The sequence below is a fragment of the Echiichthys vipera genome, assembly GCF_963691815.1.
Source record: "Echiichthys vipera genome assembly, chromosome: 18".
Taxonomy (NCBI): Eukaryota; Metazoa; Chordata; class Actinopteri; order Perciformes; family Trachinidae; genus Echiichthys; species Echiichthys vipera.
The window spans coordinates 4,403,447-4,423,633 of record NC_139843.1 but is presented as its reverse complement, the minus strand read 5'-3'; the positions used below and the strand labels follow the sequence as shown (position 1 = coordinate 4,423,633).

At 42.7% G+C, this 20,187-nt stretch overlaps 1 protein-coding gene across 1 annotated transcript; it reads right to left on the bottom strand.

Annotated features, from left to right (window-relative positions):
- Positions 1-2,084: 2,084 nt before the first annotated feature.
- Positions 2,085-10,898, bottom strand: ormdl3 (ORMDL sphingolipid biosynthesis regulator 3). The gene is made up of 4 exons (XM_083933191.1): positions 10,662-10,898; positions 8,953-9,210; positions 7,965-8,116; positions 2,085-5,127 (listed from the first exon to the last, which is right to left on the bottom strand). Exons 2-4 carry the CDS (start codon positions 9,124-9,126, stop codon positions 4,992-4,994), a joined length of 462 nt encoding a protein of 153 aa, XP_083789317.1. The 5' UTR covers positions 9,127-9,210; positions 10,662-10,898; the 3' UTR covers positions 2,085-4,991.
- Positions 10,899-20,187: the final 9,289 nt, after the last annotated feature.

The following is a 20,187-nucleotide window of genomic DNA, read 5'->3' as shown; positions in this document are numbered from 1 at the left end:
CTTTGTCTCTCTCTGTCCATCTGTCCGTCTTTTCTCTCTCTCTCTCTCTCTCTCTCTCTCTCTCTCTCCTTGTCCGTCCTCCACAGAGCTGGGTCTGTCTGACGTTCCTGTCTGTTATAGTGAAGGTTTTCGTTGCCACCGTACTCTACGGGGGAATTGTTGGGTCTCTGTTTATCATGAATAAGTCATAGAGTGTGGTCTTTACCTACTCTGTAAAGTGTCCTGAGATCACTTTAGTTATGATTTGGCACTGTTAATAAAACTGAATTGAATCTAATCTAACCATTCACACCACATTCACACACCCATGTGCAGCACGGGGGGCAATTCGGGGTTCAGTGTCTTGCCCAAGGACACTTCGACAAGTGGACCAAGGGAGCGAACCACTGATCTCTCGAATGGAGGACGACCCACTCTCCCACTGAGCCACAGCCTTAAAACATTTGCTGCTGTTGAACACAGAATAACAAACATTTATTAACTGTGTTTGTATTCAACTGTGATATCAGCGACGCACAGAAAGACAATTTCACCTTTCGTATTAACTTATTCCCCACTTCCATCCATTTCCTTAATTAGATCACACATCGCATCGAGGAGTCATTATTTCAGCCTGTTTCAACAGGTGTGAGCATGAATATTAAAATAAAAAAGAGTTGGAGAAACCTTCTGAATTATAATGACTCAGGATTATATATATATATATATATATATATGAAACTGCACAAGTACTGCCACACCTCTGAGCTCCATTGTTAATATCACATAGGATAAAATATGTCAGGGTGTCACATCTTTGCGAAACAGTCAATCCAACATGATACTAATACACGTTCATTACTTTCACTTGATCAATGTTTAACAAGCCTCCGGTGTTGTGTAACAGAGCGGGGCTGTGTACACCACCTGTATCAGCTTGCAATGTCAAACTCAAGACCAGGAGTTACACTTTAGACCTGAAGTTTGCTACCAGCTGGAAATGAGGCGTATGAGTCTGAAGTACTGCACTAAACAACGGCAGAAAGCTTCGTTTAACTTGTACCTCATCTCATCTCATCTACAACCGCTTATCCGGGGTCAGGCCGCGGGGGCAGCAGGTCTAGCAGGGGACCCCAAACTTCCCTTTCCGGGCCACATTAACCAGCTCTAACTGGGGGATCCCTCCTGAGAAAACCCATTTCGGCTGCTTGTACCCGCGTTCTTTCGGTCATGACCCAGCTTTCATGACCACAAGTGAGGGTAGGAACAAAGATTGACCGGTAGATCGAGAGCTCATGAAACCAAAAGTCATTAATATTGATTACGTACGTATGTTACAGTGCCTTATAAATTAAAAATGACCTATGGTCTGGTCTAGATTGTGATCCTAGATTTGCATCGCAAAAGCTTGTTTTCCTAACCCTAACCATTACCATTCAAGGTCAATGCCTATCCTTAACCATCCAGCGAGACTTTCACAAGACATGACCACTACTTACAAGTTAAGTTACGTAACAAACGTACGGGTTTTAAACCAAACCTGCCTAAACCTAACCAAACTGCAGTTTCTTAACGTTAACCTTGAGTTTAAAGCTATAATGTTACGTTTAGTTACGAGTTGATCTCAACCCACTCACTGTGGGTCTCTGCAAACGACAGATGTGTTGAATCTCAATGTTTCTGAAGCACTGCAGCCCATTCCCATTCCCTTTGCGTCACATACTGACACTTTTTAAGTTTTAAACACGTGGTTAATGTTGTGAACTCAAATAAAAACTATTAACGCTACTTAGGTCTAGGCATCAGGCATACTTGGTTAGGTTTAGGCAATAAAAATTTTAATACCAATGTTTCTGTGGTTTGTAGAAACATATAATGCCAAAAGTGTTTACTGGCGACCAGGCTGGTTGATCTACTGCGGGGTGATACTTTAGGAAACGCTCCTGTGGATCGTATTAGAAGGTAGGAAGAAAGGGCCTCGTGTGATAGTGTGGATTGTTGCAAATAAAACAAAAAACAACAAAGAGAGTCTCAGGCGCTACAACAATACAAAAGCGCCGGACAAATCTTTAGATGATACTTGAAAAATACTGTATTTTGGGTGGAGCACTCTTACAGAGGATCACATTGACTTTTCCTTCACACTAGTACACTGATCAACAAACATCACATTTAAACAACATTCGGTTCAACCTTCTTCCGACACCTGTTGTCCTCCACAGCCCAGTACAAAAAAAGTAAAGGAAATGAAAGAAAAGCACATGGAAAGATGCATTAACACTGTGCTGAGAAGTATTAAAGCACGTCCTTGAATAAAGCCCTTTATGGTGACGACATCTCAGAATACTCATGATGAAGAAGCTCGACTAGTATTTACAAACCACACTTCTGCTCGGATCAATGCATCGATTCTAAATGACGCCAATTCAATACATAAATCTGCTAAAAGAAGTTACAACTGACAATATCTGAACTTAATAAAAACCTGTCGCTTTGTCTACTTCAACAGATGACACTGGTATTGTCACTAATTCAATTACTACCAGCGCCGCTGTCGGTAATATTAATGTTAATGCTACTCTGGCTACTGCTTTTGATTCTGCTGAGTAACACGTGTGCGGCCAACACTGTTTAGGCAAACGTCCGTAAACATATTTTTAAAAATACGTTTTTCATTTCAGGACAGAAGTTCTTCAAACTTCAGATCTCTTTTAACATTTAGTGGAAAAGTAGGAACGACTTACTTTTTGCAGCTAAATGTTTAAAACCGCTCTTACGGTGCATTCTTCGATCATCTGTTTTTCACTTTGGAGAAGAATGAACACAGAGTGACCGTGTTCAATGACGACACTCACTCAATCAAAGCGTGGCTCACCCTACGATTTAAGATCATTACCTTCTACTTCACGTTAACTGCCCCGGGGAAATGGTTCGTGACGCTTCATCCTTCCTGTGCTAAAATAAAGAGAGCATACACATGCATTAGACTAGCAATATGTCAAACTTTCAAACTAAAACCTTCCCCACGTTGTTTTCATGAACAGTGACGTATTACCTTTGAGACATTCTTACACTAATACGAAGCAGCTTTGGGACCTAAACTCAGAATCTCTACAGCGCGTAAACTGCAGTTTCCTTGGATGCTGAAGCAGATTTTGAAGGTTGAAGAGGGAGGAGCAACTGATGTTCTTGAAAAATCTGGATTTCCAGGTGTTTATAATACTCTTAGTTTCAAATATGTAAATGAGGGTGAACAAAAACACGAGAAACACCTTTAAATGTGTCAGGACTTACTGCAGGGCTACAGTATTGGATTGCATTAGACTGCACAGGCGTACCTCATAATAATAATAATAATAATAATGATAATGATGATGATAATAATGGTAACTAGCGGGCGAACTACAGCCGCTGTGCGCAGCATGAACTGCACCTGCTATCTGCCCCGTCTCAAGGTCTGATTCACAAAAGATAGTGCACTTTTGCAATACAGTGCAAGTTACAGTAACACAACTTTACAGGTTTGTGGTTGAGATCAGAATGAAGGCCGAGTTCAAAGATGAGGGTGGTCTTAGGGAGAAGTAGCGGGGTAGGATGAGGGGAAGGGGCCATCACAGCTTTACACTTCCAGCCCCGATTTGGCGTCGCAGCCAGTGTCGCAAGACGGTCTCTAGTTTTGCGTCTGATTGCGATATGTGTCAAAGTCAAAATGCTGACTTTGCACGAAGAACACAGTCTGCAGAACAAAGGCAGAGAGAAAAATAATGAAAATTTGAGAGCGTGAGCTGCAGGTCCTGACCGACGAGGTGCAGAAGCATTCCTCGAAACTCCAGGCAAGAACTGAACGCGCCTAATTACCACCAACTCTCCTAGTGGTAGAACCAAATCATTCATTGTAGCAGTGTGTGGCCATCAGCGCTCATCTTTGTGAATTGGACTGTTTTTGGCAACCAGGCTAATTTGCATATAGAAAGGGTAAATAGGTGCAGGAGCATCAAGGCATTATTTGCTTGAGAGCGCAGTCAGAGGTGCATTTCACCCTTTGCAGGAGTTTTGAGAACTAGTTAATTTTTGTCTTGTTCGCGTGCGGTTTCAGCACCGCAAAGTTGCACAATCCTTTTGTGAATTCCCCCCCTCAGTGTGTAATTCGCTTCCAGATTCCAAGCTGAGCTGCACACATGACGGGCTCACGCTAATGTGGGACAGATATCTTGCAACTCATATTGCAGGACTTTTGGTCGTGTTGAATCATTACGGTGCTCTTGCACATGCTTTCTACACGCGGGCCAGACGGCTCCGCGGACAGGAAGATTACTGTGAGACGGACCGGGACAAGAGCAGTCCAAATATGGAATGGTCAGATAAAAATAACAGTTGCTTAACTTCCCAATCTAGTCCCTGACTAGAGCAGCGAGGGCTAAATATAAAACCTTGTGGTTTCTCCTGTCTCGCCTCTGCGGTGGTTCGCAGGTCCCTTACCATTTCATTAAAGTATTGTTACTCTCCTCGAAGCCCAGAAACCTCAAGAAAGAGGAAGCTTCTTGTTGAAGTGCAGCTGAATAAATACAGCAGTGTATCATTACATACAAAATAACTTTTGATTGCAGCCTCAGTGCGCCAGCGGGTGAAAAATGGCACATGGTATTTGTGCAACTGCAGAGTCCTGTCCCTCCTAACACCTGTTTCATTTCTACAGAAATGCACATGATCATAAAACTCCCTTTGTCTCTTAAAAAAAACAACCTGTAAGTCAAGCAGGATCGACCACAAACAATCACGACGGCACACTTTCCCTTTGTGCGCTCTCCGAGGTGTGCATTGTGTCTCTTTCCTGGGGTTCGGTACCATGGCAGTTTCCCCGGGAGGCTTCATTTAGAGTGCTGCTCAGCAGAGTCTAGAGCCAGAGAGCCACGGATCCCTCGTGGATCTGCAGCCAAATCAGAGGCCTGATACTCTGTGTGCTCTCAGATGTCCATGGGGACATAGGCAAGGAGGTGTCCTCTTCCGCCCTGTCAGTACTTATTAATCCCAAAGATCCTCACGCCGTGCAGCTGGGGCAGCTTGGGGATGAGTACAGTGAGCAGAGAAACAGTGTTGACCATAAAATGGACCCGGTCATATTTGGTGTAGAAGCTGGTTAGTATGTACCTGAATCAGACATAAATGAGAAGATAATTAATGATTACAAGGGAAGAGATGAGTAACAGATACACTGCAATCATGGCTGCATTTCTTTGAAGTCATTTTGTTCACAAGCCCGAGGAACACAACAAGGTCTTTAGTGGGGGAATAATCCACTATTCAACAAGGAGCATGGTTCATCTGCAGAGGCTGAAAAATATAGTTATGAAGCAATTGGGACTATATGAGGGTGTTAAATGTCTGAAATGACAAAGAATTGCTTGGTTTCTCCTGATAAATCATAATGCATAACCTATTTTGTGCTGCAGGAATAGTTTTTTGATTCTCTGTGCTGTCTGTTGTTCTGAAACAGAGTTGTTCCTGGACCAGTACCAGTGTCAGAAAGCCGTCAGATACGGCCTAAAATACACACAAGTCAATGCACCGATCCGATACCATCATTTCCCCCAAAAAAATCTACTTTAAAGTGTTTTAAATGTTCATTTTACATAATGACTGAAAGAAGTTCTTTGAAAGGCTGTACATCAATGATAGCAATAATATGATATGGCAGGAAACAGCACACACACACATATATATATATATATATATATATATATATATAAAAACACTCAGTATGTATTTTTTTTACTGGTATCGGGTCAGTACTCAGTATCAATCAATATGCAAGGTCAGGTATTGGACTCAGTATCGGTAAGGGCAACTAACCCTAGTCAAATCATGAACCACGGCCAAGAATTTTGCTGTTTTTGCTTTTTTTCTAAATAAAGCTGAAAACAGATGTGGCAAAAAATACAGCTGACGACTGCTGGAGCCGGGCCCGTTTGAGCAAATTGAGCAGATTCATTTATGAACAGTTGAGAAAACCTCTGGTGTTTATTAAAAGAAGAAAAAACACTAAAATTAAAAGATTAAAAGCTGTCAAAGCATCACTTGAAAGTATGCAATAACCCTTCTTCCTCTGATAATCACATCAAGAAGTTTCCTAACTCACACAGCTCCCCGTGCCAACGCTTAATAAATGTGACACTGTTTCAACACGTTGAACTGGAGCATTGCAACATCACTTCATTGAACTAAAATATGCAAATCTACGTATCCATGCGGTTCAGAACAACTCACTTAACAGACAGGGAAAAGCCTGGAGAGTGAGTCCTCAGCACTTCCTGTATGAACCCTGGGTGCATATGGCTGCATGACACGAGGGTCAATAAGAAACCACGCTGATCGGCTATAAAGAGCATTTTTAGATGATCAAACACTGTTTTTGCGAGTTTAGAATGATGAATTGCACATCCTGTTTTCTGCTGAACAAGTGAGGACATGTAATAAAAGCTCCCAAAAGACTTTAATGTAGTTTTTCCATCCGGAGCCTGCAGACTGACCACTCGTCTCCTCTCGCTGGCACTGGTTGATGACTAAGTGAATGACTAAGAGGACTTTGAAACTAGCATGAACAAGAGTGCACATGCAAAAACGGCTATGGCTACGACGTTCGAGCTTCCTGTCATCTGAACTCGGCTAATAAGGGAGCAACACTCAAAAATAGAGGTACACAAGGTACATTTTACATATATTTAACACAACAGATACTTAGTAAATTCAGGAAAGGTAAAACAAATAGTGCCTTTGGGTGGGAAGTCAATGAGGGATCATGTTATTCTGCTTAGTCTGTCTACACTTTACCAATGCCAATCTTTGGTTCTCCGTAAGGTACAGTCCTGCAGTCCTGCAGCCTGGGGCACGTTTTCCTGTAACCGCACAACTTTTGCATGGTTTTGGCCGACAATCCGGCGTTATCGGAGCCTGAAAACGATACCTTTTAAAACCGGGTCCCAGAGTGGGTAGATCTGAAACCGTCCTCCATTGCATTGTTGTCTGGACAGTGAAGCCATATTTGTTAAACAATGTCATCATGGCCCCCAAGAGGTTAGAGGTCTCCTACCTCTAACCCCCGTGGGGCCACATAACAAGAACAGTGGTGCTGCGTGAGAGGAGAGAGACGGACCCGTAGACCGATTACTGAACTGTACTCTGAGCCACATGCATGGGAATGAATTAGGCCGACCACAGATTTCTCCCTTTTCTCTGAGGGTCTAAATAAGTTTGGATTGGAAAGTTGTCAGATTTAGCAATAAAGTTGCCGGTGTCTATTTCCAGCGCCTCTCCGTCTCTTCTCCATTGTCTGTGTCTTTCTGTGGCAGTTACCTGGCATGTGTACTACATCGTTTTGAGTCTGTTACATTGGTTTCGTGTGGACGCAGATATTTCTTGAACTGAGGCCGAGTGGATAGAAAAGATCGTTTACGATTGTGAGGACGTACCAGTAGCTTCTCTCCTAAGTAAGGATGCATCAATACGTTGAAACCAGTAAGTTCGATACTGAAGCTGTTTGGTTGCACGACAGAAAGGTATCGGCGACAACAGTGAAAAGCACTACTCTTGATGCAATGTTTATTACCCCTGTTACTGTAAATGTAATGAAGTCTTCATAAATATCCTCCTCATCCTCACAGTTATCCTACCTGTGAAAAGAAGCGCCATGCCATCCGCCATTTTATGGAGGATTTTACACCCACTGGGGGCTGAGTGTAGGATTTAAGTTGTAACTTCTGCCTATGTTTGAACTATTTCAGCTGGTGCAATCCTGAAAATGTTTGTAGCCTGTAAACTCCGACCAACGTTAGGAGTTACGTTCATACCAGGCTACGTTTGCGCTTTTGTACTTGTGTTTTCAGTGTGTACTCGAGTTTTAGATCCATCCTTTATGACCAGCTGTTCCCTCTAGCCCCTTATATGCAACTGATGGCCGAGTGTAAAGCATTAAGGAGGGGGCTACTTACAGGACAATTGGTGTGATGGTGAGGAACTTGCGCGACGCAGTGAACTGCACACCGTAGTCCATCTGCTCCCAGTGTGTGAGGAGGCGAGCCTTGCCCTGATCGGGGGTCTCGAAGGGCGTCCCTTTGACCGTGTGCAGCAGGAGGTACATGCACTGCAACAGACACAAATAAACAGTTAGAGACAGAAAGAAGAAAAGCACTGCTGTAACTGGGTCTGTAAAGGCGCCGGAGCTTTCTGTACATGTTTCAAGTGAAGGTAAGTGTTATTAAATGCACTCCTGTAACAAGATCAAATTGTAATTGTACTCTTCAGAGCTGGACATCCAGTTATAGGCCATCAAAGTTATGATGCAATATAATCGCTCTTTAAATTGAATAGTGGTTAAAAAGTCAAATATTAGCAAAGAACATGACTAAGATAATACAGATAAGCTCCTCCAGTGCACGAGCAGTGATGTAGAAAGTAGGAGTTTCCTTTCTTCTCACAAGACGAAACCACTGAACGCTGATTACGATTTTTTATAGGTGACCAAAACGATACGTTAATGAACTGAAAACACACCGAGAGAGGGTCAAAGTCCTTAAATAGTAACACTGACAACATCCTAAAACAAGTTCACGGCTATTTCAATGGACACAGTGACGGGAATATGTTTTACTAAGCCTCTATCCTGATTGGCAGTTAGCTGTGTAGCCCCGCCCTAAAGCACCTCCTGCTTTATGGTCTATTTTACTCTAATCGGACCATAATTGACTAAATGACGATCACGTGTATTGAAAAGGCTTGAACCTAGTGATTGAGACCATAAACTCTGTAGGAAAATGTTCACTGGGGTAATAAATCAGGAAAGTAGGCGGCTCATTTTCTCATTGACTTCTATACAATCTGATTTTTACACAAACTTACACTTCAACCGTAGCGCAGAGAGTGTGTTAACTCTGACCTGACTCACTCAAACAAATGTTGCGGTGCCTCGGCTCCACTCACCAGATTGTGAATGAGGTTGGTGAGGGTCCAGACCACGGGTACGCTGGCGAAGGGGATGCTGAGCAGGATGACGTGCAGGAGGCCGATGCCCAGGATGTAAGACAGCCACATTCCTCTGCTGTTCATCACTCGGGTGTTTGGGTTCACCTCGCTGTGCGCCGTGCCCACGTTCATGGCGGCGATGGTGGCTGCACGTGAGAGTACCGACTGTACGGTGCACAAATGAGCTTAGTTTGGTGTGACTGTGTGATCCTTCAGCTGGAAGATAAACAGAAACAAGTCAATGCACATTAATCTGCAGACTGCATCTGAAAAGTCATCAACTAGCGATTATTAAGAATTATGGCAACCTATCAACCTACCAATCAACGTATCTATCTATCTATCTTTATATGGTCTCTACCTACTCTGCAAAGTGTCCTGAGATAACTTTTGTTATGATTTGGCACTGTAAATATGCTGAATTCAATAAATACATGGATGAGTTCAAAGGGGAACCCGCCAGCCAATCAGAACCCAGGATTCTCTCCTATGTGTGACTGATGGAGAGGAAGTCAATAATCCACATAGTATATTTTATAATAGTGTTTAAAATCTGCAATACTGTTCTATTATTGCAGTTCATAGTTTGTATTTTATTTTTTGTACTTCTGATTGTTTTGTACCACTGCTACGATGACCTAATTTCCCCTCGGGGATAAATAAAGTTATCTATCTATCTGTCCATCCATCTATCCATCTATCTATCCATCTATCTATCCATCTATCCATCTATCTATTTATCCATCTATCTATCTATCCATCTATCCATTTATCTATCTACCTATCTATCTATTTATCCATCTATCTATCTATCTATCCATCCATCTATCTACCCATCTATCTATCCATCTATCCATCCATCCTTCTGTTCGTCTATCCATCCATCTTTCTATCTATCCATCCATCCATCCATCTATCTATCTATCTAATGTGGTCTGGAGAACACCAACTGACTGACAAGAGTGAACACTGTAGCAATGATTTGGTCTCTAATAGTTATAAGTTTGCCATTAAAGAAGGTCGAATTGAATCTAATCATCTATCCATCTATCTATCTATCCATCCATCCATCCATCCATCCATCCATCTGTCTATATACCCATCTATCTATCTATCTATCTATCCATCTTTCTATCCATCTATCCATCTATCTATCCATCAATGCATCTATTCATCTATCCATCCATCTATCCATCTATCCATCCATCTATCCATCTATTCATCCATCTATCTATCTAATCTGGTCTGGAGAACAGCAACTAACTCACAAGAGTAAACACTGTAGCAATGATTTGGTCTCCAATAGTTATAATTTTGCCATTAAGAAAGGTCGAATTGAATCTATCCATCCATCTATCTATCTATCTATGCATCTATCCATCCATCTATGCATCTATCTATCTATCTATCTATCTATCTATCCATCTATGCATCTATCTATCCATCCATCTCTCTATCCACTGTGGTGTGGAGAACAGCCACTGGCTGCCCAGAGTAAACACTGTAGCAGAGCTGCTGGGTCCAGCGTGCTCTCCGGTTAGTCGGACACAATGTAACCGGCTGCAGACCGACCTGTAACGTGGCTACAAACATCAAACAAGTGGGTTAAAAACATTAAATATACATTTATGTGTCAGTGAGGGGAGGAAGTAAATCATTACACTCACAGCTCACGGGGAAAAATGGCTTCAACTCCGACCTGTAGCGGCTCGAGTCCGTTATCCCGGTCCTCGTCTTATCGGTGCCTTCGGTTATGTAAGCGGGGCTATCACCGGGAGACTGGCGACGCTCTCCGGTGTTTCCATCCGTCACCCGGGACCATTTTCCGGGCTCCAAAAACGTACCGTTAGCCGCTGCGGGTCTCCTCGTGTCGGCTCAGTCCACACATCCACTTTCCCCTCTCCTTCTTCCAGACAACAGCTGGTGACAACACGGCACCGTTCATGATGTAACGTCACCGCTATTTCGTTTTCTCCATCGGTTCCTTTTCGAGGGTGTTCCTTTACTCTTCGCGTTACGCTGTGATTGGTCGAAGCGTGTCACGAGGACAAAACCGGCCAATCAGCGTTTAAAGCGTTTTAAAGAAGAGGTTGTTGACGTCACATCAGAGGCGGGATCCGAGGATGGGCATGATTTACACTTTTGGAAATGTTAAAATATAAATATAAAGGAGATTTATAGAATAAATCATTTAATTACAAAAAACAAAACAAAGAAAAATAACTTAATTCTAATTGTGTTAATTTTCTAAATATGTGATTTTTAATGTATTTATTCTTTTAAATCTAAGTAACTGGAAATAAAGTTTATAAAAAAGAAAATGTTGAAGGGACTAGAAATATTTATTTTTTTAAATGTCATATTTTTTTTTTGTTTCTGTTATATTATAAAATATTGAATGACTGACACTTGGGATATGAAATTGAAAAATATAAATATAAATGAAATGTATAGAATAATTAATTTGTGACATTAAATTACTTTGAAAAACAAAACAAAGAAAAATACCTTAATTCTAATTTTGTTTTGTGTGAATTTTCGAATTAATTTTGTGATTTTTAATGTATTTATTCTTTTTTCATTTCTTGTTTATGTTCTTTTTATTCTACTGCTAACTTATACAATATTGTATGATTGACACTTGGGATTTGATAATGGGAAAAATAATAATTATATCAAAGATATTATAGAGGAAATATTTTGTGACATTGAATATTTTTTTTTAGAAACAACAAAAACAAAAGGTTTTATTTTATTTTAACATCATTATCTACTTGTATTAATTTATTTATTTATTTTCAAACCTAAGCAACTGAAACTTAAGTATATATGAAAAAGAAAAAGTTGCACTTGCATAAAAAGATATATATATATTTTTAAAGTTTTATTTGTACAGCAAATTTATAGAACATTGCATGAAAGACACTTAAGATTTGATAACAGAACAATTTAAACGGTTTTTAAACGAAGAAATAATAATTTGTGACCTGAAATAACCTTTTTAAAAAATCCCAACTATTTAAATGTTTATTTCGACTTTAGTGTTTTTTTCTTAACAAGTTTGTTTGTGATATTTTTCTACATGTTGCTCTTACAACATAAACAACTGGAAATTAAGTTTGGGTTATAGTTATTATAACAATAATTATAGTTATAATAATAATAGTAATAATAATGATAATAATAATAATAATAATAGTAATAATAATAAAATGATTAATAATGATAATAATAATAATAAGAATAATAATAATAATAAAGATAATACAAGCTCGTACATATTCATTTTAAATGCTCTATGCTCTTTTTCTTTCACAGCAAGTAGAGGAAGAGTCATTTCATCCTGAGGGAGACATAAATGTCTGTACTCAATGTCACGGCATCCATCAAGTCAGTGTTGAAATGTTTCTGGGCCAAAGTCGAAGCTCGTCCGACCCACCGACCCACCGACCCACCGACCCACCGACCCACCGACCCACCGACCCACCGACCCACCGGCCAACAGACCAACAGACCAACAGAGCCCTCCCTATACCCCACTCAGGATAAGGGTCATTCAGATCCGCTGTACTCTAATTAATCACATGTAATTAAAACAGCCACTGGCTCGGACGCCTCTCTGCTTAGTTCTTGATACCAGAGTTCAAAAGGAGGCCCTTGACTTCTAATGTAGCTCCCGAAGATGAGAGGAGACCCTGCTAGAGGCGACGAAGAATGAGTGAAGGGGCTGCTCCCAAAATCAAAGATCAACAGTGTCATGTTCGAGATCCCGAGCAGAGCCCTCATACTAATTTAGGCCCACGGTAGCCTGAGGCCAAAGGGGTCAACCGTGTTCTGCTTGCATGCGATGTCACCTGACACTGGCTGTTTCTAAGGGTGGCCTGTGATGAGTGGCATGACACAGGTTTGGCCCGCCGACAGTGGCCTCGTGGCCCCGGGTGCTGTGGCAGTGTTAGCGGTGTAAACCTAGAGCTCTGTTAAAATACAAACTATGCATGACAGCGGCGTGAGATCATGGCTGCCGCTGGAACAATGGGCAAACACGTGACATTGATGATGATGATGATGATGATGATGACGCCTACAGAAGCGATGTCACATCAACAAGACGCCATTTTAAAGAAAGATCGTTAACTTTGAAGAAGAAGAAAAAGTACTTTATTAGTCCCGCAACGGGGAAATTTTCATGTTACACACACACACACACACACACACACACACACACACAGGACCTATGAACCGGCAATTAATGGAGAAATGTCAGAGAGAGGGGGCTGCCAGTGACCAGTGCCCCGAGCAGTTGGGGGTTCGGTGCCTTGCTCAACAGCACATCGGCAGTGCCCAGGAGATGAACTGGCACCTCTCCAGCCACCAGTCCACGCTCCATTCATGGTCCACACAGGGACTCAAAACCGGCGACCCTGCGGTTCCCAGCCGAGTCACCTATGGACTGAGCTACTGCCGCCCCAGATAACATAAATGCTATGTGCTTCATGTGACTGTGCAAATTCAGCTGACATTGGGCGTGAGGCGAGGTCCACCCTGGACAGGACGCCAGTCTATCACAGGACACATAGAGACGAACAGAGACAGACAACCATTCACACCTACGGGTGATTTAGAGTCATCGATGAACCGAACACCTGCACGTCTTTGGACTGTGGGAGGAAACCGGAGAACCCGGAGAAAACCCACGCAGACATGGGGAGAACATGCAAACTCCACACAGAAGGAGCCCAGCCGGGGTTCAAACCAGGAACCCTCTCGCTGTGAGGCTACAGTACTAACCACCACACCACTGTGACATGTTGTAATTCAGCATTACTCTATTATTAGACATCACTTTGGATTCTGGTAAATAATCAAAGGTGGTTTGTCACATTTATTCACTTATTTATCAAAAAACTATGAATAAAATAACTGTGAAGTGCAGCTCTGGTCGTCATGTCACATTACAGGTGCAATGCTTCACGCTTAACATGATATTTCATGAGGCACTTGAATATCTGGAGCTTCTGATTGTGTGTGACCAGCAGGTGTCACCATCAACACACACTTCACTGCCAGCCCCGAGTGTGTTCTGTTAGACACCTACAGTCGAGTCACTTCAACAGTCGAGATGAAAGGTTCAATAATAATAATAATAATAATAATTATAATTAAACATAGCTCATTTCTCCACTTGTTATTTTGTACAGCTCTTTTATAAACTCATGTATCAACATACTGTAACGTCAGTGTTGATGATGTGACTGTTTTTTTCATATATACTTATAGAAATATGATAATTCAGCATGATTCACTGAACAAAGTGAAGCGGTATGATCGTAGGATGCCTGTCCTTTAATGCTTTTGTGTGCTAAATGAATTAAAAGTCCTGATGTACAGGATGTGCAAAGTTAGGATTCTGTTCACCTGCAGCAACAGATTCAAACATTTATTCATTCATCATGAAAGCTAAAGTGTTTTTGTTGAAAATGGTTATTTTGGGGCTGAATCAACACGAAGTGAAGCCACAAAACTGTTCAATAAACCATTTTTAACAGAGTAAATTAAAGTAGTGGTATAAAGTCAGAAGTGAAGTAAAATAATACTCCAAATTGTTCTGTAGGCATCTGATTACTTTTGCATTTGTACATTAGCTGTTACTGAACCATGTTGTACAGACTGTGTTCCTACGGACAGGGGTCATTCATATACTGAAACAACTGCTGTTACTTTTCAATAAGCAACAAAATATAAAGTATTATTCACCGCAAAGAGCGCTCTGACCTGAAACAGGTCATCTCATATTTCAATAATCTATATATATACGTACACACCAATATGTTTTCTACTATTTTAGTCTCCTGTGTGAATTAACAAATGAAAAATACTAGTAAATACTGAGTATATCCTCATTTTATTAAGAACTTTATTCTAAAATATGAACTCAAAACATTTCACATCTTGATTTTCTCAGAGGTTTGAGTAAGTGTGTGTTTGTTATTATCAGTTTACACAAAGTTATGGTTAAAAACTTTAAACACAACAATTAAAAAACCCACAATTGACTCTTTAACAGATCGAAACACCACAATTCATGAAATGTAGAGTTGTACATTTACAAAATCACACCGACGACTGACACGTGTTTAGGTTCCATGTGCACCAGACGGGGGAATAAGCCTCTATAAAACTATAATAGTTTCATGCAAATAATAAAATAAATGTTGTGATAAAGCGTGAAACTGCCAAAATCTTAAAAAAAATACTGTGGTGCATGTTTTTGGTCAGCACGAGTCGGTGGCACTGGGGCTGCTGCGGCCTGTGGATGAGCTGCATGTGACAGGAATGACAGTGCCGGGGCACTTTTGTCCAATAGGAGAGGTGGACTTGTGACCCAGGCAGGCTTGGATGATAGCCCCGCTGGAAAAGGCTGACGCGGGGAGTCCATTATTGCCCCTGGAGGAAGCTGAGGATTAGAACACCAAAGAATTTCAATAAAAGAAGTGTCTGTTTGGGGGTCGGGGAGGGGCAGAAGGATGGCGGCGGCGGTGGTGGTGGTGGTGGTGGTGGGGTGGGGTGGCCGGGTTCCCCTCATTGTCCCAACAGTGATTGAGAGCAAGAGGAGGGGAGTGGGACGGCATTGTATTCGCAGCTCCTCTGAAGAAGGTGGTTATTAGGGGGGATGGCTAAGGAGGGGTGAGGGATGGGGAGGCTGTTGACTCTTCATCTTGTGTGAACAAAGTCTCTGGCACATAGCCCTCTTCTGTCCCTCTGTCCTGGACTCCCTTGTTTACGAGTGCCATGAATTCTGTCCCCTCTCGACGGGGACCCCCACCGACTCCAACCTGCACCGCCGCACATTGTGGGGGCTTAAGTGCCCTTTAATTAGGCTGCCTCAGTGTCCGGCTGAAGACCGCTGAGGGTTTAGGCTCTTCCCTGTGGGACCTCGCTGAGCGGCTCACAGAGCTTCCCTCACACAGCCGAGGGATGAAGTGTTTGCTGCTCTAATGAAAAAGGTTTATTTGGGGGAAGAGCTCTTGTCGCCTTTGTCCCCCGTCTTAAAAAGTCCTGACAAAAGGCGTTGATATTATCCCTAACACTCTCCCATTTCCAGGACACATTAGCGAGGACTCTGAGGTGAGGCAGCCGTCTCTCAGCCAGCGAGAGGCGCATGACATCCATAATTCTCCAGACAAATGGTGACAGTACACACAATGCCCTTCCTGTGCAGACAGAGCACACTGCACTTGTTATTATCAATATCTGGTACTAATTTATCAAGCAATTACTTCACAGATGGAGGCAGAAGTGAATCTGGGTTGTGGTCATGACACGCGAACGGGAGATTTCCATTTTGCGCACGTTATGTAGGAGAGCGTGAATTCATGCAAAAATATGTAAAAGAGCGTGGATTCACATAAATTCACCCGTCCACATGCGCAGCTTTGTCATTGTGATGGAGCACATTTCATTATCATAACAGCAAAGAAGAAAAAGCACAGGATCCAGGGTATAAAAGGGGGAGGTGGGCGAGAGGCATCGGGAATTTGCTGAACTGCTCCGGCAAAATGAGTAATTTCTGGATTTCCCCCCCATTGTGTGAAGAGCTTACAGGGTGAGGGCTGTGAAAGGGAGAGGCATAGGAAGGATATAAACATGGGTGCAAGTGAAATAAAGTGAAAGATGGAAGGAATGGGAGACGGAGAAGAATGAAAAGAAGTTTGTGGAGGGTGCGGGGCGGGATTGGGGCGTGTTCAGAAACTTTTTCGCTACAGCCCAGTGTGTGTAGATACCCTCCTAATCCTGGTTTTATTGGCTGCCTGTGTCCAGCCATGCTGGTCGGATTGAGTAGAGAGGGTAGAGAAGTGGAGGGGGGGCGAACACATGTCCTCCTTTGTGGTAATGCGCTGATTAGGCCTGAGAAAGAGCCGGACCTAGTTACGGCCTTTCTCAGGTCACCGTAGAAACCGGCCCGGTAGGGGACCGCTGTGTGTGCCTCCCCCTCATGTACACCTACTGATGCAGACACGCAGACTGCAGCCTTCCTCTGCAGAGGTTTGTGCAGAACACCACCACGAGTGTTCCTCTGCCTCTAATGTTCTTGACCTTTATCGCTGTTTCCTTTCCAGACACTTTGCGTTGCACTTGTGGCCTCAACCTGGGAAACGTGGTTTCAATGTTGCTCAGATGCAGACCGCAGACTGATTCCTTCGCCTGCGCTCATAAATTAGGCCGCTGTCACATTCCCCCCGATCCATCCCTGGCCCCGCACACCGTCTATAGCTCCTACAGAGCAACTGTCATCCAAATCCCAGAGCTGAGCTCGGCACATTTCTGACGATGCCGTAACACATGACAATGTTGGTGATGGGAAACAGACCGGCCTCGTTGTCAGCACCACTATGACATACCGCATTTTGACTTGAGGCATTGAAAAATCATCTTTATTGGTAGAATGTAGAAGACTCCCCACCACGACTGGCAGGGGACCAGGCTGCATACAAGTACCACAAAGATTATCAATTATTGGCACATTTAGAGGCTCGAAGGAACCCCCCCCCCCCCCCCCCTCTCAAACAGGGCGGTAGGTCGAGTGCTGCTCAGTCACTGCCTGTTTCCCTATCTTCTTTGTTATGGAGGAATAAAACACAGAAGGGGCGGGTGAAGGGGAGGTGGGGGGGGGGGCTCCACAACTGACCTCCAGACTGTGGTCACCGCGCTCTCTCTCCGCAGTGGGCACTCAGCCTCCTCTCTGCAGAGTCCATACTCCCAGCCCCTGCTGAGTGACCTTCCAGCCCTCTCAGTCCATCGGGCTCACTCACGCCCTGGAGGTCCTGGGCAGAAAGGCTGCTGCCCTCCCACCCGGGGCAACACACACAACAGAGGCAAAGGCAACGGAGATATTTTATAATCCAAGTATAAATGTTGCCCGTACGTTTAGAATCACTTAACGGCGTTTGTGACAGAGTGACGTGTCCATGACAAACTTTGTCTTCAGTGACAGTGAAAGTGGGATATTTGAGTCGCCTGTCGCTTCAGCAGCATTGTGAACTCTAATCTGACTTAAACAAACGCAGGGATCAGGTGTCTGGAACTGTGTGTGAGCAGCATTTCATCTTCACATCGTCCACAAAAATCAGTTTCTTTCTTTCTTTTTGTTTGTCAGGTTGTTTTGCACATTAAAAGGGAAGAAAATCAACCAGTCCTGATGTAAATCAAACACATATTGCTTCAGAAACACCGTGTTAATCATCCTATTTAAAAACAAACAAAAATACTTTCATTCGTTATGTTTTTCCCTTTTCGATTCCTTGGACCTCAGGAAGGAGTCTGTTGTTTCTGGTTTGTGAAGTGAACCGTACGCTTTGGTTTTGCAGCCCAAGTTGCTATCAATAAAACATCTCTCACCATGTTATTGAACTTATCGTGACCTTCCTTACTTGGAAACAGATCTGCCAAAGGCTTGCTTCCACATGGCTCTAAATACTCGGTGTGTGTTAGTACAGCACATAGTATTTAGCACATATACTAAATACTAAATCTATCAGGTAATCCAGCTGCTCTAATTACTTGTAAATGTATTTCCAATAAGTGGAAATTCACTTTTTTTTAAATTATATGTTCAAAAGACCTTCAAGTGTAGGGTTGCATCATTTCTTTTCATTATCCATGAATCTGTCAAGTATTTTCTAGGTTAATCGATTACTCGTTTGGTAGAAAACAGTTGAAAATGTCCATATCGATTACTCAAAGTGCATATTGATGTCTTTAAATGTCTTGTTTTGTCAGTCGGAAACCCAAAGATATTTGGTTTTATGATATGAAACAAGGAAAAGCAGGAAACCTCCACAGTAGAAAGGCTGAAAAACAGCCTTTTCTGACATTTTTGCATGAAAAATGACTTTAAAACAGCTTTTTCTGACATTTTTGCATGAACAATGACTTTAAAACAGCTTTTTCTGACATTTTTGCATGAAAAATGACTTTAAAATAGCTTTTTCTGACATTTTTGCATGAAAAATGACTTTAAAACAGCTTTTTCTGACATTTTTTGCATGAAAAATTACTAACGATTAATCAGTCAATCAAAATAGTCGGCGGTTGTTGTTACGTGGATCGACCAATCATTGCAGCTCTAATGTCAAAAAAATGTCTTTCTACAGACGTCTATAACAACACATTATGGCATCGGTCTCTGAAGGGCACGGGGCAAAGAGTGGAGCAGAAAACTGGTCCGTAGATTTAAAATAATCCTGACGCTAAAGAAGCTTCCCTCCTCCATAAAAACTTATGAGCTGTGAAGTATGAACTTTATACTGATGAACCCCTTCATTACTGGTTTCAAAATGTCTCCTGCGGCGGTCACGTCCTTGGTGGTCACTCTTTCCATGACCGACGAGACCAAACTCTTAACTAGATCGTCCTCCCTACGCCCGACTCCGTTTGATCTCCTCCAGGTATCTTGTTTGTATTCGCCCTCATCAGTCTCCTTGTGTGTGTGTGTGTGTGTGTGTGTGTGTGTGTGTGTGAATCAAATGCTTAGTGGTTACTTGGGGCTAAGTCCATCACAAGTGTCCCACCCTCCTCCTTCACTCTCTTGTCTCCGTCTCCACTCCCTCCTCCTCCTCCTCCTCCTCCTCCTCCTCCTCCTTCCCCCTGTCCCACGGCTGCTCACCCCACAGCCCCATCAGAATGACAATAGTATTGATGTAAAATGTGTCGCCTTTGGGCCGCTGAAGCATATAACCCCTGCATGCCTGGTCCGAGCCACCACTGCGGTTTATGGCTTTATTGCGTCCCCTTTTATGTCCTCCCCCGTTGGGGTGGGCGGAAAACAATTTAGAAAATTCACTGTATATGTCCTCCGTGAGTGGGGCAGAGATTATGCGTGTGTTGACGTGTGTGTGTGTGTGTGTGTGTGTGTGTGTGTGTGTGTGTGTGTGTGTGCACAGTATGCGTGTATATCCGGATCAATTAGTCAGGGCGCAACCCCTAAAAAATCAATGTGTCAACACGTACGTCCGCGGGTGTACGTAGACCCTGAGACTTCCGCGGAGAAGCTGGTCCTGCATCCCCTCACCTACCTCCAGACACTTTGGGGGGAATCTTTTTTTTTTTTTTTTGCAATGATCGCACATGAAACAAGTTGAGTAACAACTCTACTCTACCTTTTTTCATGCGTCCCTCCCCATACCTCCCTCTCTC